At 41.3% G+C, this 16,960-nt stretch overlaps 1 protein-coding gene across 1 annotated transcript; it reads left to right on the top strand.

Moving 5' to 3' along the window:
* On the top strand, nucleotides 1-16,041 carry znf281a (zinc finger protein 281a). Its single transcript, XM_066642416.1, has 8 exons — nucleotides 1-97; nucleotides 326-500; nucleotides 8,549-9,091; nucleotides 11,683-11,784; nucleotides 13,014-13,137; nucleotides 13,808-13,891; nucleotides 14,007-14,125; nucleotides 14,319-16,041. The coding sequence occupies exons 3-8, from the start codon at nucleotides 8,642-8,644 to the stop codon at nucleotides 16,005-16,007; spliced, it is 2,568 nt and encodes an 855-aa protein (XP_066498513.1). The 5' UTR covers nucleotides 1-97; nucleotides 326-500; nucleotides 8,549-8,641; the 3' UTR covers nucleotides 16,008-16,041.
* Nucleotides 16,042-16,960: the final 919 nt, after the last annotated feature.

Genomic DNA, 16,960 nt, shown 5'->3' with positions numbered 1-16,960 from the left:
AACAGCACCACCACGTCAGTGTCACTGCTGAGAATGATCCACCACCCGAATCATACCGGCTCTGTGGTGGTCCTGATTATAGAAGACCAGAGTGAAAGTAGGTTTTAAAAAAGTATGTAGTGTAACAGAGGGACAAAATTATGTAATTGTAGAATTATAACGTGAACATATCAGTGGAGCTGATCTACTGGGCAGTAATTGTAGAAACTGATTTGGCTGACTGGAGACTCTCTCTCTATCTATGTCTCCATCTCTTCTCCCCCCCCCCCCCCTTCCCTCTCTCGACCCGTCCGGCTGCCCGTTTACCCACACTCCCCCGCGCCAGGGCATCATGGAGGAGCGCGGAGCTGTGTTAGGAGAATGATGTTCGGTGTGTGAGAAGAGCGGAGCGCGGGGGAGGTGCTCGGAGACAGGCACAGAGAGAGATAAAGAAGGAAAAGAGAAAGAAACAGAGGGAGAGAAGAGGAGGGGGAGAAAAAGAAAGCGGCGGCCATGCGGCGGTAAGCGACTCCAGGGAAGGGGGCGCGACGAGGCTGAAGTTTGCATCTTATTCGAATTTTACAGGCCACCTTAAATGTTGCAGCAGTTCTGTGCAATTTGGTGTACAGAACCGCCGCCACAAATGCGCTATTTAAGGTGGAACGTAAAATTCGAACAAGAAGCTATCCAATATGGACTTGCGGCAGAATTAAAGGTGGACTGTATTGGGTTGTGTGTGCCTCTCGCACTGTGTTGAAGTGCTGAAACCACGGAATACGAGTTTGATCAAACTAACTGTGGCCATGTAAGCTATTTAAGGTGGAACGAATGATTCGAACGTGACTCTTGCTCCAGAAAGGGACCGCTGCCGCATTTAAGGTGGAACGGAAAACTCGGATGAGAAGCTGGCCAATAATAATAATGAGCTGTGCGTGAGCCTCGTGGAGGAGTGCGAGACAACAAAGCGTTAGCGTTAGCCACCTAGCATCAGTGGCTGATTACATCGATATCTTGTTTTATTTTGTGTGTTTTCTTATGATACTGTTCTGTTCTATTTTATCGCTTTCGTCTTTGTTGTATTGCCTTTTTCGCCAATACTTCAACGCTCTCTAATAACTTAAAGAAGTTCTTCTGTTCTGCGTTCTCTCTCTCTCTCTCTCTCTCTCTCTCTCTCTCTCTCTCTTTGTGTTTGCATTTGCCCCGTTTATTTATTCTCGCTTTGCGTAGCTTCATAGCTGCTAACGACTTAGCATGGCTGCACAAGGGCCTTTGTGTTGCTGTTATAACGACTAATATTAATGTGAATACCTCCGTATTATTAAAGGGCTCTCTACCGGGACGGGGATAGGAGGTTTAACGGGGCTTTGTGCCCGTGTTCCACTTGCATTTACCGCAGAAGCCCTCGGTCCTGGTTGACGGTTTTAGCCGAGTTTGGCTAACATTAACGGCTTCTATTTACACACAGCAGCTGCATCAGTCTGAACACAATGCACAAAGAGCCAGAGCTTCTCCTAAGCTTTAAAACTGAAAATCTGGACACTTTTTTAGTGGGTTCTCGGGATTTAGCTAATTTATCCTTGCTCCACGTTCATGCATGGTATGTATTATTTATTACTATTACAGCATTGTATATTTCTGTTTCTGACAGATGCAGGAATACATTAAAGCTCTGAATAAATGGCCAGGTTGATTTTTCTTCACACTGAGCTGTTTAGACCAAAGCTGTGAATTTGGTGCTATTTTTAATAGTGGTGTTTAATACTGAAAAATCCAACTAATACTTAAAGGTATTTTCATGACTGAGATACGTATTCTCATAGGTTTAATACATTGCACCCAAATAACAAATACTACTTTGTGTACTGATATATTTTTGTTGAATGCAAAACAATGTATATATATATTTTATAGATTTTATCATTTAGCATAGATATGTATAAATATAATTTGTAAGACATTGTAATGATAAATTTGTAATATTTGAGGGGTTATGTAGTTGATATATGTGTGTGTGTGTGTGTGTACAAGTAGTAGGCAAAAATAAAAATATCACAAAGCTTATTTTGCATGATACAAACTCTGCTATTTAAACATAGACAGTATCTCTGGCCAGGCTTCACTGCTTGTGCCACATATTAAAATGGCCATCAAAGAGTAATTATACTCTCTGTAAAAATGCAGTGTCATTATTTAAGTGCTGCTGATATTAAGTATGCTCAGCATAACATATTATGGTGCAATAGTTTACAGTGATGACAGGTATTGATATACAGCCCACCTCAGAATATAAGTGGTTGTGTTTAGTGAATTTGAGAGTAATGTGACCAACTTTTCAAAGGATATGTATCGAACACACGAATACATCGAAAGTGTGTTAGAAAACATTTTATTTAACGCTCGGTATATAAGGCTTAGAAAACCTGCTGTGTTTGAAAACTGTCATAAGTGTGACACAGATGGTGGAAAACAACTTTCTATTTTGGAGATAGCGTTTTTCAGTAAACAAAATACACGTATATGGATGTTTGGAGTTTTCAGGTTTAATTAGATCACAGTCGAGCGAGCAGAGTTACTCAGCTAACTTAATTTGTCCAATAATTTCACGTTTTCTTCCAAAAATGGAATAAAAGGACACCTTACTTGGAGAACACATTCATTGGTTGCATGTTTTTGACAAGGCATGTGGGGCCAAGGGAGGCATCTAATGCGAGTATCTAAACTTTATTGTAAATAGTGGGTAATGGACATTTAGTTATATTTTTACCTTTAGTATCAGTTTTAAGAAAGTTGGAATTCCCAGTTCTGTCCACTGTGTCAGTTTATTCTGCGTTGCTCAGGTTGTCCTTTGTCATACTCCAACTCAAAACTAAAGAGCTGAATTGCACCGTTGTGGTCTAAAGTTGCCACCTGTGGACAGATCATGCTCCTCAAATTCCTCCTCCTCAAATTAACCATAGATTCAGAAAAATAAGCGCCATAAAATTCAGCAAACGTGTCTGTCATAACTGTGTGTTCCCACATAGTTCTTCGCTGTTACCCACCAGTGACCTCTCACAGGATCTGATGGATTTTCTAGTTCAGTATTGGGTGATTACTTTCATCAGTTTTAAAGTAGAATAAAATATCATTTTGCAGCTAAACTCACACTTGTCTCATTAACAACTAAAATAATACAAAATGTTCATGGAGGTCAATTTGATTTGTACATTTTGTTTGAGAAATGTTCATAATGTGTCACAATGCATTAATTTTCAAAGGTTTATTAAGTAACTGCAGATACATATCGCATCAAAAATGTAAAGCATTTTTTAAATTAACTTTATATTGATAAATAAATGCCAGTGTGCCAAAGCCATCTCAGCATTAACCCTCTTGTCTACTTTGTTGTTGTGCCACATTTTAAAAATGGCCATCAGAAAGTCATTATGCTCTCTATGTCAGTGCATGATGTTATCGAAAGTTCTGATGGTGACATCAGTACACTCAGTAAAGCAAATTATGGCCCAATATATCACAGTGCTGAGAGATCTTGTCACACTACCCTGTTCTAAATATAAGCAGGAAAAACTCGTCTATGTGGATTACTTTAAGCTGAATTAATTAGCCATGTAATGTGACCAAGTGCTAAACATCAGCTAAAGATGGCCTGTTGAAGTCTGTATTTAGTTTAGACAGTTTGCGAGTGTGATTCTCTTAGTTCACGTTAATGCCTGGTATATGTTATTGCTGTAGACTGATGATAGGAACTACCCCTTTAATATCCTGATATCATTGCATTCATGCAAACTGAGTGCAGCGATTTTTCTCATAATGAAAAGTATAGATCCCGACGGGCGGCGGAGTGGCGTAACAGGTCGTGTCGCTGTCAAACAGCTCCAGGGTCCTGGGGTTGCGGGTTCAGTTGCTGCCTCAGGACACTGTCTGAGGGGAGTTTGGTGTGCTCTCCCTGTATCTGCATGGGTTTCCTCCAGGTGCTCTAGTTTCTTCCCAGAGTCCAAAAACACATGGTGGTACATGGACTGGTTTTTCAAAAATGTCCATAGGTGTGATTGTAGGAGTGACTGTGAGTGCCTGATTGTTGGCTTGGTCCCTATTTAGGGTGTGTTTCTGCATGTGCCCAGTCTCTAGACCCACCTTGACCCTGAACAGTCAGTTACAAAAATTATGCAGTATTACGTTAATAAAAAAGTTAATAATTTCAATTAAACAAGGCAAACATAGTCTGCCAGACCTTTTTAGCTCCTGAATATAAATAAATATTTCCATATCTTCTAGCTTAGTTTGTCCATTATTTACTCTTTTCTGTGTGGGTTCAGATGAACTGAAGTATCTGAAGTGACACGTGAGTGTTTAGACTTTATGCATGATTATCTATTGAAGTAAGTGATGGATGTGTTGGCAAAGCTAATATTTGCCTGGTAGATAAGAATGGGCATGGTTAAATTTTCATTTGTTTATGCAAGCTCAAGATTTTGGAGTTGATGTAAATAATACAGGCCACTCTTAGGCATAATCCCTACATGTCAATGAGGACTCGCCTTACTGTGTTTACAGAAACACCTTTTTCATATTAATTGGATATTAAACACTGATTCAAAAATATTGGCATGGTTTGATGATGTTTTACTGGTCTGTGAGAGTGGTTTGCTGTTAAATGCATGAATCTAAAATCTAGAAAATGGTTTGGGATGCACTGCTTGATTCCTAAAACACAGTTTTAATGCCTAGAACATAGTAATTTTGTAATAGGACGTTGGTTTTAAAAATGGTTGTTTATTTTTGTTTTAATCCATTCATAGTAGAGATTCATGCAGTGCTTGAAAGGAACCATATACCCAAAGATACTGAATCCACATTGAACATTTGCATACTAAATTCACATTTAAAATATATTTTAGATATATTATGGCCACTTTTACTGACATCTCTTTGCCTTATGCCGGTGCAGCTGGAAATTCGGGCAAATCTAGCCGCTGTTGTGTTTCAGATCAAATCTTACTTTCAAACAATGCAAATTTGAAATAAAAAAAAAAGTGTTTGTTCATTTTTCCAAAGCTAAGGCCATGACATGTTTATTGGCCTCTAGTATGGTGTTGGTGTTAACAGGCTCTCAGGCTAACTGTGTGCTGAACATCTGTGTTTGTGTTGATAACACCTACTTAATCCCTTATGTTTAAAATAGAACCTGCGGAAAGAACGCCAACCAGTTTTTGCTGCACATCGGAAGTTTACTCCATTCCTTTTTTGTGTGTGCGCTGAGGTTTCTTGTGGCCAATAGTGAGATTTAATTCAATTAAGTTTGTCATCCTCCGTGCTTGCTTTGAAGCTCCATATCTCAGTCATTAGCCATAAAGAACGCTTGTATTTAAGGATGGTTTCATTTTGTGTTCTGCCTTGAATAACAGGACACCACTATGATAAGCTATCTTAAAGGGGCGTTGTTGTTGAAAACAAGCATTTTAATATATTGTATGTTGCATTATGTAATATTTTGCAGTGTAGCATTGCATTCCTCTGCTTCAGTGTTTTGATGGGATTTGTCACGTTGTTAGCTTTTTTGATTTTCTCCAGCTCTTTGCAAAAACCAGCAGACATTGCTCAAATGCATCATGATGACCATGGAAAATTTTACTTCATATTAATAAAGAAAGCTTGACAACTTTAGAGGCTAACAAATATAAACTTCATATTTGGCTTCCAAGCTGTAACGTTAGCTCTCTGGCCTACTTCAGTTTTCACCACCTAGTAAAAATCTAATTGTATCTCAAGTGTATGTCCCAAAGTGCTCCTAGTTTTGTAAATATTCCTCCTAGATTCAATTTACATCATTAGAAGATGATTCCTAATATCATTAGTGAAACTTCTGTGATGCTGGGACAGCACAAAATGATAACACATATGCCAATGCTTGTTTTTAATTTTGATGAAGTGTTCCTTTAATTTTCTAACCAACCTGTGGGATGTGCTACTACAGTATAAATAAACTCTCAAAACATGTAATAGGCATTGGCATCCAGTAGCATTTTTCTGAACCAATGCTGCTAGCCGGCAGTTTCAGTCTGTGGTCAAACACTGGGCGACAAATCCACCCGAATGGGATGAACAGACAACAATGGCATTTCGCATTAGGACTTAACCAGTAAAATCTTAACCTGCAGAGGTTTGTAGTGGAAAAGTACTCCACACTAATATACGTAAAGTGTTTTGTGAGATAAGTTAATATGGTTTAAAAATGATAATTAAAAAGAAGTTTTTAGTTGAACCCCAGTTAAAAAAAAGCCTGTAAATGTACACTTACTCACAGGATGGAATTTGCAGATAATGACGAAATACGCCAAGAAATTATAAAAATCTCAAAGTATCCCCTCGGCTGAATACTTTAATGTATATTTGTTATAAGATTAAACCTCTTTTTCTGTCTTTTTTGCCTTTATCAGGTTCTGCTTTTCAGCCGAGGCCAGACAGATAGTCGTTAATATTAATACTGGAAAAAAGATAAGAAAGCTGCATTTTAGAAATATTTACACTGAGCTCATGCAGTCATCTTATAGATCTGGTTTGTTGAATTTGGACTGGAAGCATAGTTATTACACACACATTACACAATTTGTACTTGTTTCTTTTCATTACAGATAGGCTGAGATTGATATTTATCTAAACTAGCCAATGGGAACTTGTATAAATTTTAGATTTTGGACTGAGGCCTTGATTTGGTGCAAGAACTTGAAATTTTCTTTGTTACTTGATCTTGCTTATACAGGCAAACACTGTTTAGTTAAAAATAAAAATGTTTTCGTTTGTGTGTCTTTTGTAGCGGACCTGTTCTGCAGTTTTATGTTGCAGGTTGTGTATTAGTTTCCCTCAAACTTGGCTAGATTTTGTAAATGAGCAGTGTGTGAAGCAGAGAGCAGCTGACTTCTGTGAGTGCTTCTCTCTCTCTCTGTCTGGCTGACCCACCAGCCTGTGTGATTAATGCAGCTAAGCACTTAATGGTTGGATCAAAGAGCGCACGGCTGCCGTCCCTGAGGACCATTGTGGCCTTGTCGCACAATCTGTGCTCTCAAAAATTACACACACACACACACCCCTCTCTGTGTGTCTGTAAAGTAATTTTAGCAGAGTTTATGGTTTTATAATGTTTTCTCATCTCACGTGTCATGTTACTAAGGTTAGCTATATTATGTTTGACACTAGGACCCCATAAACCAGGGGTGGGCAATCTTATCCGCAAAGGGCCGGTGTGGCTGCTGGTTTTTGTTCCAACCAACCAGGAGGTCACATGATCATTGGTTTTACTCAAGCCAACTAATTAAAGGAGTGAAATCAGGTGTGCTTGAGCCTGAATGGACTTAAATCCAGCAACCACACCGGCCCTTTGCGGATAAGATTGCCCACCCCTGCCATAAACCGTTAGATAATGATGATTTTGGGTATATCATCACTGTCACTGTCAGGACATGTCTTGTATCTCAGTTTGTGTTTTTTTTTAAGTTGTTCGTTCATTAACCCTATTTCTAAATAACCTAGTATAGTTAGTAGGATTCAGTAAAAAAAGTTTTTTTTTTTTCTGTAAATTGTCTTGAAGCTATATTTAACTGATAACAGCACAACAACATTTCTCAAGTTTTCACTGAACAAATTGATTGCCTTTGACACACTCCAAAGAAATTTGTGACAGAGGCATATTTCCACAGTGTTACATCACCTTTAATTACATTCTTTAAACATTTGTGCCCTGAGGATAACAAATTTTAAAAATTTAATTGGAATTTTGTCCGTTCTTGCTTGAAATAAGACTTTAGCTGTTCAACAGTTTGTGATTGCAGTTGCCTGATTCTCCTCTTCATGATGCACCAGTGCAGGCTGTCCAGTCAAGCGCATGCACTGTCTAAAAAGCCATGTTATAGCAACAACCAAACTGTAGCAATAACAAAAACAAACATAGAATATAATAATTTAGCTTTTTCACTACATGGGATTGGCTCATGTTTAGTCTGTCGTTTTCCCACTAGCACATCTTCCCTCTGAAATGGAGCTGGTGATGTTGCAAAACCCTGTCTAACGGGAACTGCAGGCTTTGATCACAACAAATGACAACAATGGCAGCGGTAAAAGTTAGGCGCTGTTTACTCGTTGTGTATTTGTGTGTTTTGTTGGGGCTTCATGCTCCAGTTCTCACAGATCAGTTTTCCTTGTTGCATGTTAAGATTTGCAGGAGATTTTCGTTGGCCACCGACCCAAGGAGTGTATCAGCCTCTTCAATACACCTCGGGGTAATGTTACAAGCTGCCGTTGCCAGTCGGATAAAAACGAATGTGAAATCTGCTTTAACTTTAGAGATTGTCTAAGCTGTGAGTGTTGTGCTGGAGCTCTGCATTGTGTGATGATTGGCAGGTCTCTCTGGCCAATCAGCGCTCTGCAGGGTTTACACATCCCAATTTAGTACTTGTTCAGCTCGGTTGGAACTGTTAGCGAGCAGGACTCTTTAGAAAGCAGCATCAAAGGTAAAAGCATCAGTATGAAATAAATTGTAATCCACAACTGTATTTTCTCTCTGTCTTTCTCTCAGGATGAGAGCGGAGCCCCTGTTGTAAAGACTCCCCCAGTCTCTGTAGCAGTGTAAAAGTTGCTCTGCTGTGTGTGAGCGCCTTCGGCCGGCACCATGAGCCTTATCCAGGACAAACTGGGCAATGAGTTCCTGCGCTCCAGCGGAGGAATGGAGCCTGGCTTCGGCCCGGGAATGCTCATGTTCAGCCACCTGCCACCAGTCACCAGCTTCACCCGCCTGGCCAGCCAGACAGTCATGGCCGACCTGCAGCCGCACGAGATGATCCTGAAAAAGGAGCGAGACTCTCCGGACTGCGGAGGTGGAGGTGGCTTGGGTGGAGGAGGGATGAGCGGTGGAAATGCTGAAGGAGTCATGATGGGAGGCATGGGCGACTATGTACACACCATGGGCATTAAGCAGGAAAAAGTGTCAGAACACGACTACAGATTACCTCTGTACCCGGGAGGCGGGGCTGGAGCAGGGGGGCGGAGCTCAGGTGAACTGCTGGAGATGTCACTGGGCAACAATCAGAACCTGCTGGTGCACGACCTCAGCTTGGGAAACGTAAGTGCGCTTACAGTCACTCCACTTTCTCTTTATTAGGCAAGCCATAAAATATAAAAATAAATACTGACAGCAGTCAATTTCTGACCTTTAAATTCTAAAGAACAAAAATAGAGGGAAAAGGAAAAATAACTAAGAGGGGGGGATGGTTTCCAACCAGTTATTTTTCAGATTTAGCCTTGTTCAGAGAAGCGAACTAATGTTCTGTTCAAACTTGGAGACACTACAGGAAGATTAGAGAGGAGTTCAAAGCCTCAATATAGAAAAGTTGAGGCATATGCCTTGAAAATAGGTATATTGACAAGATCCCGTTTGTTAATTTTATTTATTTATTTTTTAATTTTCTTCTTCCCCTTCTAAATATAAACACATTATTTTCAATGGGATGTGTGGCACAGACACTGATTTTCGCAGAGTGGAGCTCAGTGGCAAGCCCTGTGCTGTGGCAGACACAGGGTCATAAGAAGTTCAAATGTTTTCAACTTATGCTCAACGCTCATCTTCCTCCTCCTTCTGCGCTTCACTTGCAACCACCAAGCATAACGCAAATGGTGCTGACAACAGCGCGAACATGGGATTTTTTTCCCAAAGCCTCCATGTTCAGCTGCATGAATTACAAAGTGGGGATTCATCATTGTTACAAGGGTATTGTTTGTATCTATTCGGGACTTTCACCTTTTATATTTTATTTTAAAACATTAAAATGGAAAAACCATGACATATTCAGAATATTATCGACTTGATCCAAATTAAGAAATACTTTGCTTTATTAATTTTAGCCATATCTCCAAATCTAATTGTAGGTGACGTGGCTTCTCGCAAACATCACGCAGCAGTCCACAAGTAACCATTTCTTTTTACTTCAGTGTGAATGGATGGACATGCAGTAACGTAGGCTGAATTGGAGGGTGTGTCAGTGCAGTGAATTTGTGGCATCACACAAACGAAATCAGACCTGGATGTTGTGGAATCTTAAACTCCATGTATGGGATAATATTGAGAGAATACTGTGTATTGAGGCTTTAATCGTGTTTATAAACTACATCAAACTCCTGTTTAAAGAAAGAGTGGACAGTGACCACCAAACACACCCAAAAACATCTGATCTGTGTTCTTTCAGAAGACACTAGTGTTGATCAGTAAAAATTTGAAAGCTGATGCTATGTCTTGGTTTGTCCATGCTATGGGGGGAAATGAAGAGCTGAAGTGGGCTCTTCGGATTGAGTAGCTTCTCAATCCGACACCTAACAAAGCAGTGTATCTACAGATGAGGCAGATTCTTTCCCTCTAAGAAGCTGTGAGCATGAACGAGGGAAAGAGGTAGGTAGGTTTGGCTGGAAAGGCATTGACATGTAGAGGCATGTGTGTGGATCTCACAAACACAGAGGCCACCAGGCTGAATGCTGGGAGCGTGGAGCTCTTGGCAAGCTCATGAGAACACAAATTGGATGATTATCTGTTCAATCATTGTAAAGATTTTTTTCCGATGGCCTCTGCTGCTGGATGGGCGGCCGAGAGAAAATTACTCTGAGGCTTTGAGACTTCAGCACCTGTGCTTTTGTCTTGTAGCCATTGGCAGCTGACTAATTGTTCACATTTGTAAACGGATATAAGCCATTTTTTCATCTCTGTACATTCTCATCTTTCAGTCTTTCTCTTCAGGGAGAAACGACTAGCTGAATTGGTTAGTTGTGATCATTTTGATATTTACCCCTCAGGTCCTCTTGTAGCGGTATTGGGTTGTAGTTTTCAGAGCTGCTTAGTGTCGCAGAGTTATGTGGTTATTTTTCCACTCGACCCAGACTGCAGTGGAGGAGGAAATGAATCTGGGTTTGTTTTGGCTAGCTCCGTGCCTAATTTAATCCAGAAAACTTCTGATATTTCATCTCTCTCTCTCTCTCTCTCTCTCTAAGCTTTTTTCTTTTCCTGTTGTCTTTTGTTTCTTATATCTTGCTCTGTTCCCTTTTTTGTCTCTCTCCCCCACTCTGTTTCCACTTTCCTTCTGTTTTTTGCTTTTTCCATTCTTCATTGTAGTCTGAGGATGAGGTTAAGTATCGGAGAGTGGTATATTGTGATCTGTATATGAATGGCAGAGCTGTTTAAAGACTGGAGTGCGATGAGCGTCATTAAGCCCAGCAGCTCTTTGTTTCGCTCTCCTCCGATTGAGGCTGTTTGATTATTCAGGATTTAAAGATGGAGTCCACTGCTTGGATGCTTGCAGCTGCTTAATAATCCAGTCGCTGTTGTCCATAGATGGTCGCCAGGCAGAGGAAACTGGCACAGAGTCTCAGGGGAAAGATTCAGAAGGTCGTAAATAAGAACTTTTATCACCATGCCTTCTGCTTCTCTCTCTCTCTCTCTCTCTCTCTCTCTCATGTACTCAGTCTCTCTTACACACACATACACAGCACACATCTAGGTATTAACAGCCCAAACTAGGTATTAATCTAGTCTTTATGCCTATGTATAAAGAGAAAAAGAAAATATTATTACTAAGATCTAGCCAACCTTATGTATTTTCCTCTATGCTAATATTTTCTTCTTCTTTCTCTCGTTCTTCTCTGTTCTTCTCATCCTTTGTTATCCCCCAGCTGTCAGAGAGGCTGGGAAGGGAGTCCTCTGGGAGAAAAGGTCGAAGGTCAAATGGTGACGGACAGGAGGCCAAGTCACGGAGGAAACGAGGAGAGTCTAAGGTTCAAATACACTCCTTTTCACTAGCCTTTTCCCTTTTTAATGCAAAATATAAGTTGTGAAATAAACAAAAGGAAAATAGTTTTTGCATTTTCAGCTGAGGCTTGTTTCTGTCGAACTGATACTCAGCTGCACTTTTTTGTGATTTCCTCAAACTCTATTAGAAAGATTTACATTATTAAGAAGAGAATTATATATATATTTTCCCACCAGAACAGTTACTCTGACACTTTTCTGCAGAACACAATACCATCTACAATTATTATTATTATTGACACCCCTTGTAAAGATGAGTAAAAAAGCTGTCTATGAAATTGTCACTAAATTTCTCACTACAAAAATGATTAAAGATATTTAATAGAAATATATTTATTCTGAGTGGAAAAATTCCTTCATCCAGGGATAATTAATATTGACTAAATCCTGTGCTACAGTTATTTGCAGCCCTAGGAAATGTTACTGAAGCAGTTTTTCTGTACATTTTATGCTGTTTAAAGTGGATCAGAATGTTCACTGCCAAGTAAATATGGGGGATCAGTGGATCCTTCAACAGGACAATAATCTGAAACATATGTCTGAACTGATACAAACGTGGTTTACTGAACACAATCAAGCTTCTGCCATGGCTCCGGTCCCTGGATCTAAACTCCTTAGATAACCTGTGGGGTCAGCTAAAGGAGAGAGTGCACAATAGAGGACCTCTGACCCCTAGTTTCTAAAAAGATGAATGATCTCAAAGTCCCTGCTTTGTGTCCTTCAACCTCATTAGATGTTGTATGACTAGAATATATGCTGTTTTTTTATAGCAATAATTTGTATTTTGTATTTAATGCATTGATGGAAATAATTGTGGCGCAGATTTTGTTAATGTCTTTATTTTTAATTTACTAATAAATTAAACACCCTCATCTCATATGTGTATCAACACTTCTTAAACATCCTGTTTGTGTTTGTAGTAAAGGAACTGTGAGGGGAAAATCTCATATGACGCTAACTATGTTTAACATTTAAAAAACATGTTTAAGTTCATTGCAATTATTACAAAAAATGTTTTTACAAGGTCAGCAGAAAAAAGATGTTAGCGTTCTTCTGAGATTACTAACAATTCCTGTTGTCATAGCCTACGTCTGCTAACTGTTTGAAGTTGTTACAGCCTTTTTCAACAAAAACAATCTTGGTTTGAAACATATTTTTGCGTGGTGCTGATTTTTCCCTCTTTTGCTGTATCTAGTCTATGATGCTGGATCCAGATGGTGGGAGTCTGTCTCCCAGCTCCAAACCACACATCTGTGAACACTGCAATGCAGCCTTCCGCAGCTCGTACCACCTCCGCAGACATGTTCTCATACACACAGGTTAGTATACACTGCACCTGAGGTCAAACGTTCCCAAACGTTTTCTACAGTGCTGCCCATTTGTAGTGTTAAACTCCACTGGAATTTGATTTAAACAAAGTACATACAATACTGCCACGTCTAGATTGAACAAAACAAAAGTGCCGAATCACTTTTACAGTGGAATTATTACAAGTGACATGTATTACGTATCTAACTGCTGCCACACGCCCCCCACTTTGGGAAACACTGATATAGGTGTTTAAATATAGACCTTATTTCCTGGTCCATGATTTTGTAACCACAGGTAGAAACTTAAACTGGATTCAAGGTCTGGATTTGAAGACCACTGCTTTGTGCTGACTACACAGATCCTTTTCAATACAGTAGATTTATTTAGAGCTGTATAATATTCGTAGGGTAACGTGTAGAATCCAGTGATCTATCAATTACCCCTAATTCACCAGTCAAGACGTTACACCTTAAGCATTTTTCTCTGTCCCAGTTTGTGCTTCTGAGAGAATACAAAATTAACTGTGGGCTGTGGAGGCACTGTGTGAAATTGTAATTTATAAATAATGTAATAAATATTTAACTATTTTTTTTATCTTTCTGAATGGAGGATTTAACGCAGAAATTAAAATATAAGCATATTCTCACCTGTGTGATGAACTGCTGTCGTCTTCTCCAGGTGAAAGGCCTTTCCGATGTAGTCAGTGTAATATGAGCTTCATACAGAAATACCTACTACAGAGACACGAGAAGATCCACAGTGGTAAGCTGCCTCCCCCCCCTTTCTCCCCCTGTCGGCTTTTAATCCAGGCTTATACATTTGTGGGATTTTTTTTCTGGCTTTAATAATCTCTCTTCTTCTGGTTTTCTTTTTGCAGGAGAGAAGCCTTTCAGCTGTGACCAGTGCAACATGCGCTTTATTCAGAAGTACCACATGGAGAGACACAAAAGAACTCACAGCGGAGAAAAGCCATACAAGTGTGACACCTGCCAACAGGTGAGTTTCAGCCACAAACATCTAAACTGTCTTTCATGTTGCTCTTTAAATTACTAGCTGAAGTAGATTTGCAGCAGCTTGTTTATTAAAGTAGTAGTCATTTCAAACTGCCTGTCAGAAATCAAAAACAAGATGGCTTTAAACGTGATCCAGAATTCCCTGTCAATAAATTGTGCCCCCTCCTGTTGTCCAGTATTTTTCCAGGACGGATAGGTTATTGAAGCACAAGCGAACGTGCGGAGATACCACTAAAAAAGGTCTTGACAGTGTGGAGCTGGAACTGGGCACTGAGGTTGACGGGAGACATGGCAGCTATGGAATCACTCAGGGAAACACGGTCGCCCCTGGCCGCAAACGGGGCAAGTCCAAAAATGGCGAGGTGGGTAAGCGCAAGAAGGCAGCCGGGGCCATGGGGACCTCTCATAGTCAGGTTATGGAGGGGTACAGTCTGCACGACTTCAACACTGTGGAGAACCATGGCGGTGTTTCGACATCTTCAGCTGGGGTAGCCCAGCCTGGGCCCAGCATGCACGAAGAACACAGCCGGGTGCCCAAAATGGCCTTCAAGAAGGTGAATAGGAAGGGCTCTGACAAAAATGGACATGCCACGGGTCAGCCCAAGCCTGGCAGCATGGAGCTGGACAGCATGGGCCTCCTCCAGGGTCCAGGGGCCAAAGCAGGCCCTGCCAGCAGCAGCAACTACGACGATGCCATGCAATTCCTGAAGAAACGGCGCTACTTGCACACAGCCAACAATGGAGTCAGTGGGACAGGGGGCGTGGCTTCTGAGTATGATGTGAGCGTAGCTCACCTCCAGCCCCAGCCAACTGTCATTCAAGGTGTTGTTTCCGGGGTAATGGATGGCGACACCTCCTTGGGGCTGCTTGACTCCTCCCCTCTAGTGGACATCAAGCAGGACAAGTCTGTCATCCCAGACGAGGTCCTGCAAAGCTTGCTGGACCACTATGCTCACAAGCCTGATGTGAACTTTGACCTGTCTGACCCTCATCATGTGGAGCTCCATGTTGGGTCTGCAGACAGCGCGGACCCCCTGGGCCATGACGAGGATCCTGCGAGCCCTGGGGCTGGAGACAAAACAACCATCATGCATGAGTACTCTCGCTTCCTCCTGCAGGCACTAGAACGGACCAGCCACAGCGGCGGCTTTTCTTTAGGCCCAGGGCCGGGACCTTCCTCCAGCACCGCAGGGCCTTTCTCTGGTCCTGGGACACTCCTTTCGGACAAGCATGTGTACACCACTTCGCCTCTGGAGTACTCCTTTGGGCAGCCGGTTTCATCTTCTTCCTCGCCTTCCCTCACCTCCTCTGTGCCAAAGTCCCACTTCGGGCTCTTAGGGGGTTCCTCGCCTCAGCAGGGATTCCACCTTTCTGGCCTGGAGCCCTCAGCTCACTCCCAATCCCAGCAGTCGCAGCAGCAACTTACGCCGTCCCAAGAGCTCACCGAGCAGCTGGAGAAACAGCACGTATCCCCACCTCCTCCTCCACACACCCCTAACACCAATGCCTACCAGATCCAGCAGCCGCCCAGTGACCTTGGGGCCCAGAAAGAGCCCCAGGGTCCCAAAAATGGAGCCACTGCCGGTGGATTTTCTTTAACTGCGGCTACTGCGTCACAGGACACCTTGGCCACCCTGGAGCCAGCCAAGGGCTCCTACCAGATTGAGAACTTTGCGCAGGCGTTTGGGAATCAGTTCAAGGGCGGCAGGCGGCCCCTGGCCTACGGCACCGGCCGCGGGGCGGAGGTGGAACACCGCATCCAGACGCCCGTCTCCGAATTCTCAGGGTATAGCAGCCTTTTGGCTGAAGTGAGCGACACCGTCAGCGCCAACCCCAAATCCCCGCCAAGCCAAAGCTACAACTGAACAGGCTGCAGAGGTTACACCTTCTCTTTTCGTTTCGTCATATTTTAAAAATTTGTTTTGTGTCGTTATTTGTTGTTGCTGTTGTTGTTGTTATTATTATTATTATTATTAATGTTAATAATAATTATTATTTAGTTCTATTTTATTATGATTTTTTTTTTTCGTAATTATCTCACTGCCATTTATATTTACCATGAAATTTCACAGCGGTTGGCCAGCATGGTCAAAAAGTAATGCAACTTTTTATTTAGTTTTCCCTTTTCCTTTTTTGCTAAAGGAAGCATATTTAATCTCCCCCCCACCCCTTCGACCATTATTAGTGTTTCTAGATACTGCTCTGTTTATTGATAGAACATCTTTTTAAAGCAGAACTAGAGTAGCAATTAACCCCCCCCCCCCCCTCCTCATGGATGCTCATGTTTTAGCAATCAGCTTCAGCTTCACAAGTGTATGAGAACTGAGATAGCAATGGCAGGGAGTAGCCCAGAACTGAACTAGCAAAAAAAAAAAAGGCAAAAAAAAAAAATTCTAAAAATGGAGGAAAAGAAGAAAAAATGAAATAATGTCTGTTACAAGGATTAAAGTATTACTCAGGAAAAAGTGTAAAGGAGAATTTTATCAGAGGGGCAGCAAGAATGCGTTGACGAAGAGGTGGACAATTTGCAAATACCAAGAAGCTTTGTTTGTTTGTTTTTTGGGTGATATTTTTATTTTTGTATTACTCTGTGAATGAGTGCAAAGCATAAGTGACAAAACTGCTGCCTGCTCTATTACACTGACAACACTTTCCACTTAGCTATATAGAGATTATGGTACTTTTATCTCAATGTGAAATGCTCACATTTCTCTTTCAATAAGGGCCATATATATTTATAAGAATATCTATAAATGTAAAATACCGTATGTAACCTTTCTGGGGACTGGCAGGTGGAGGTCAGAGATGGGGGGAAAGG

Source organism: Hoplias malabaricus, chromosome 13 (genome assembly GCF_029633855.1).
Source record: "Hoplias malabaricus isolate fHopMal1 chromosome 13, fHopMal1.hap1, whole genome shotgun sequence".
Taxonomy (NCBI): Eukaryota; Metazoa; Chordata; class Actinopteri; order Characiformes; family Erythrinidae; genus Hoplias; species Hoplias malabaricus.
The sequence above is the reverse complement of the archived record's forward strand: the minus strand, read 5'-3'. Positions and strand labels throughout refer to the sequence as shown.

Bases quoted from the DNA above. Each gene is read 5' to 3' on its own strand.
- znf281a (XM_066642416.1), top strand. From the start codon at position 8,642: ATGAGCCTTATCCAGGACAAACTGGGCAATGAGTTCCTGCGCTCCAGC. The intron at 11,785-13,013 runs GTTCAAATACAC...TGCTGTATCTAG, and splicing joins GGAAACGAGGAGAGTCTAAG to TCTATGATGCTGGATCCAGA. The intron at 13,138-13,807 runs GTTAGTATACAC...CGTCTTCTCCAG, and splicing joins ACATGTTCTCATACACACAG to GTGAAAGGCCTTTCCGATGT.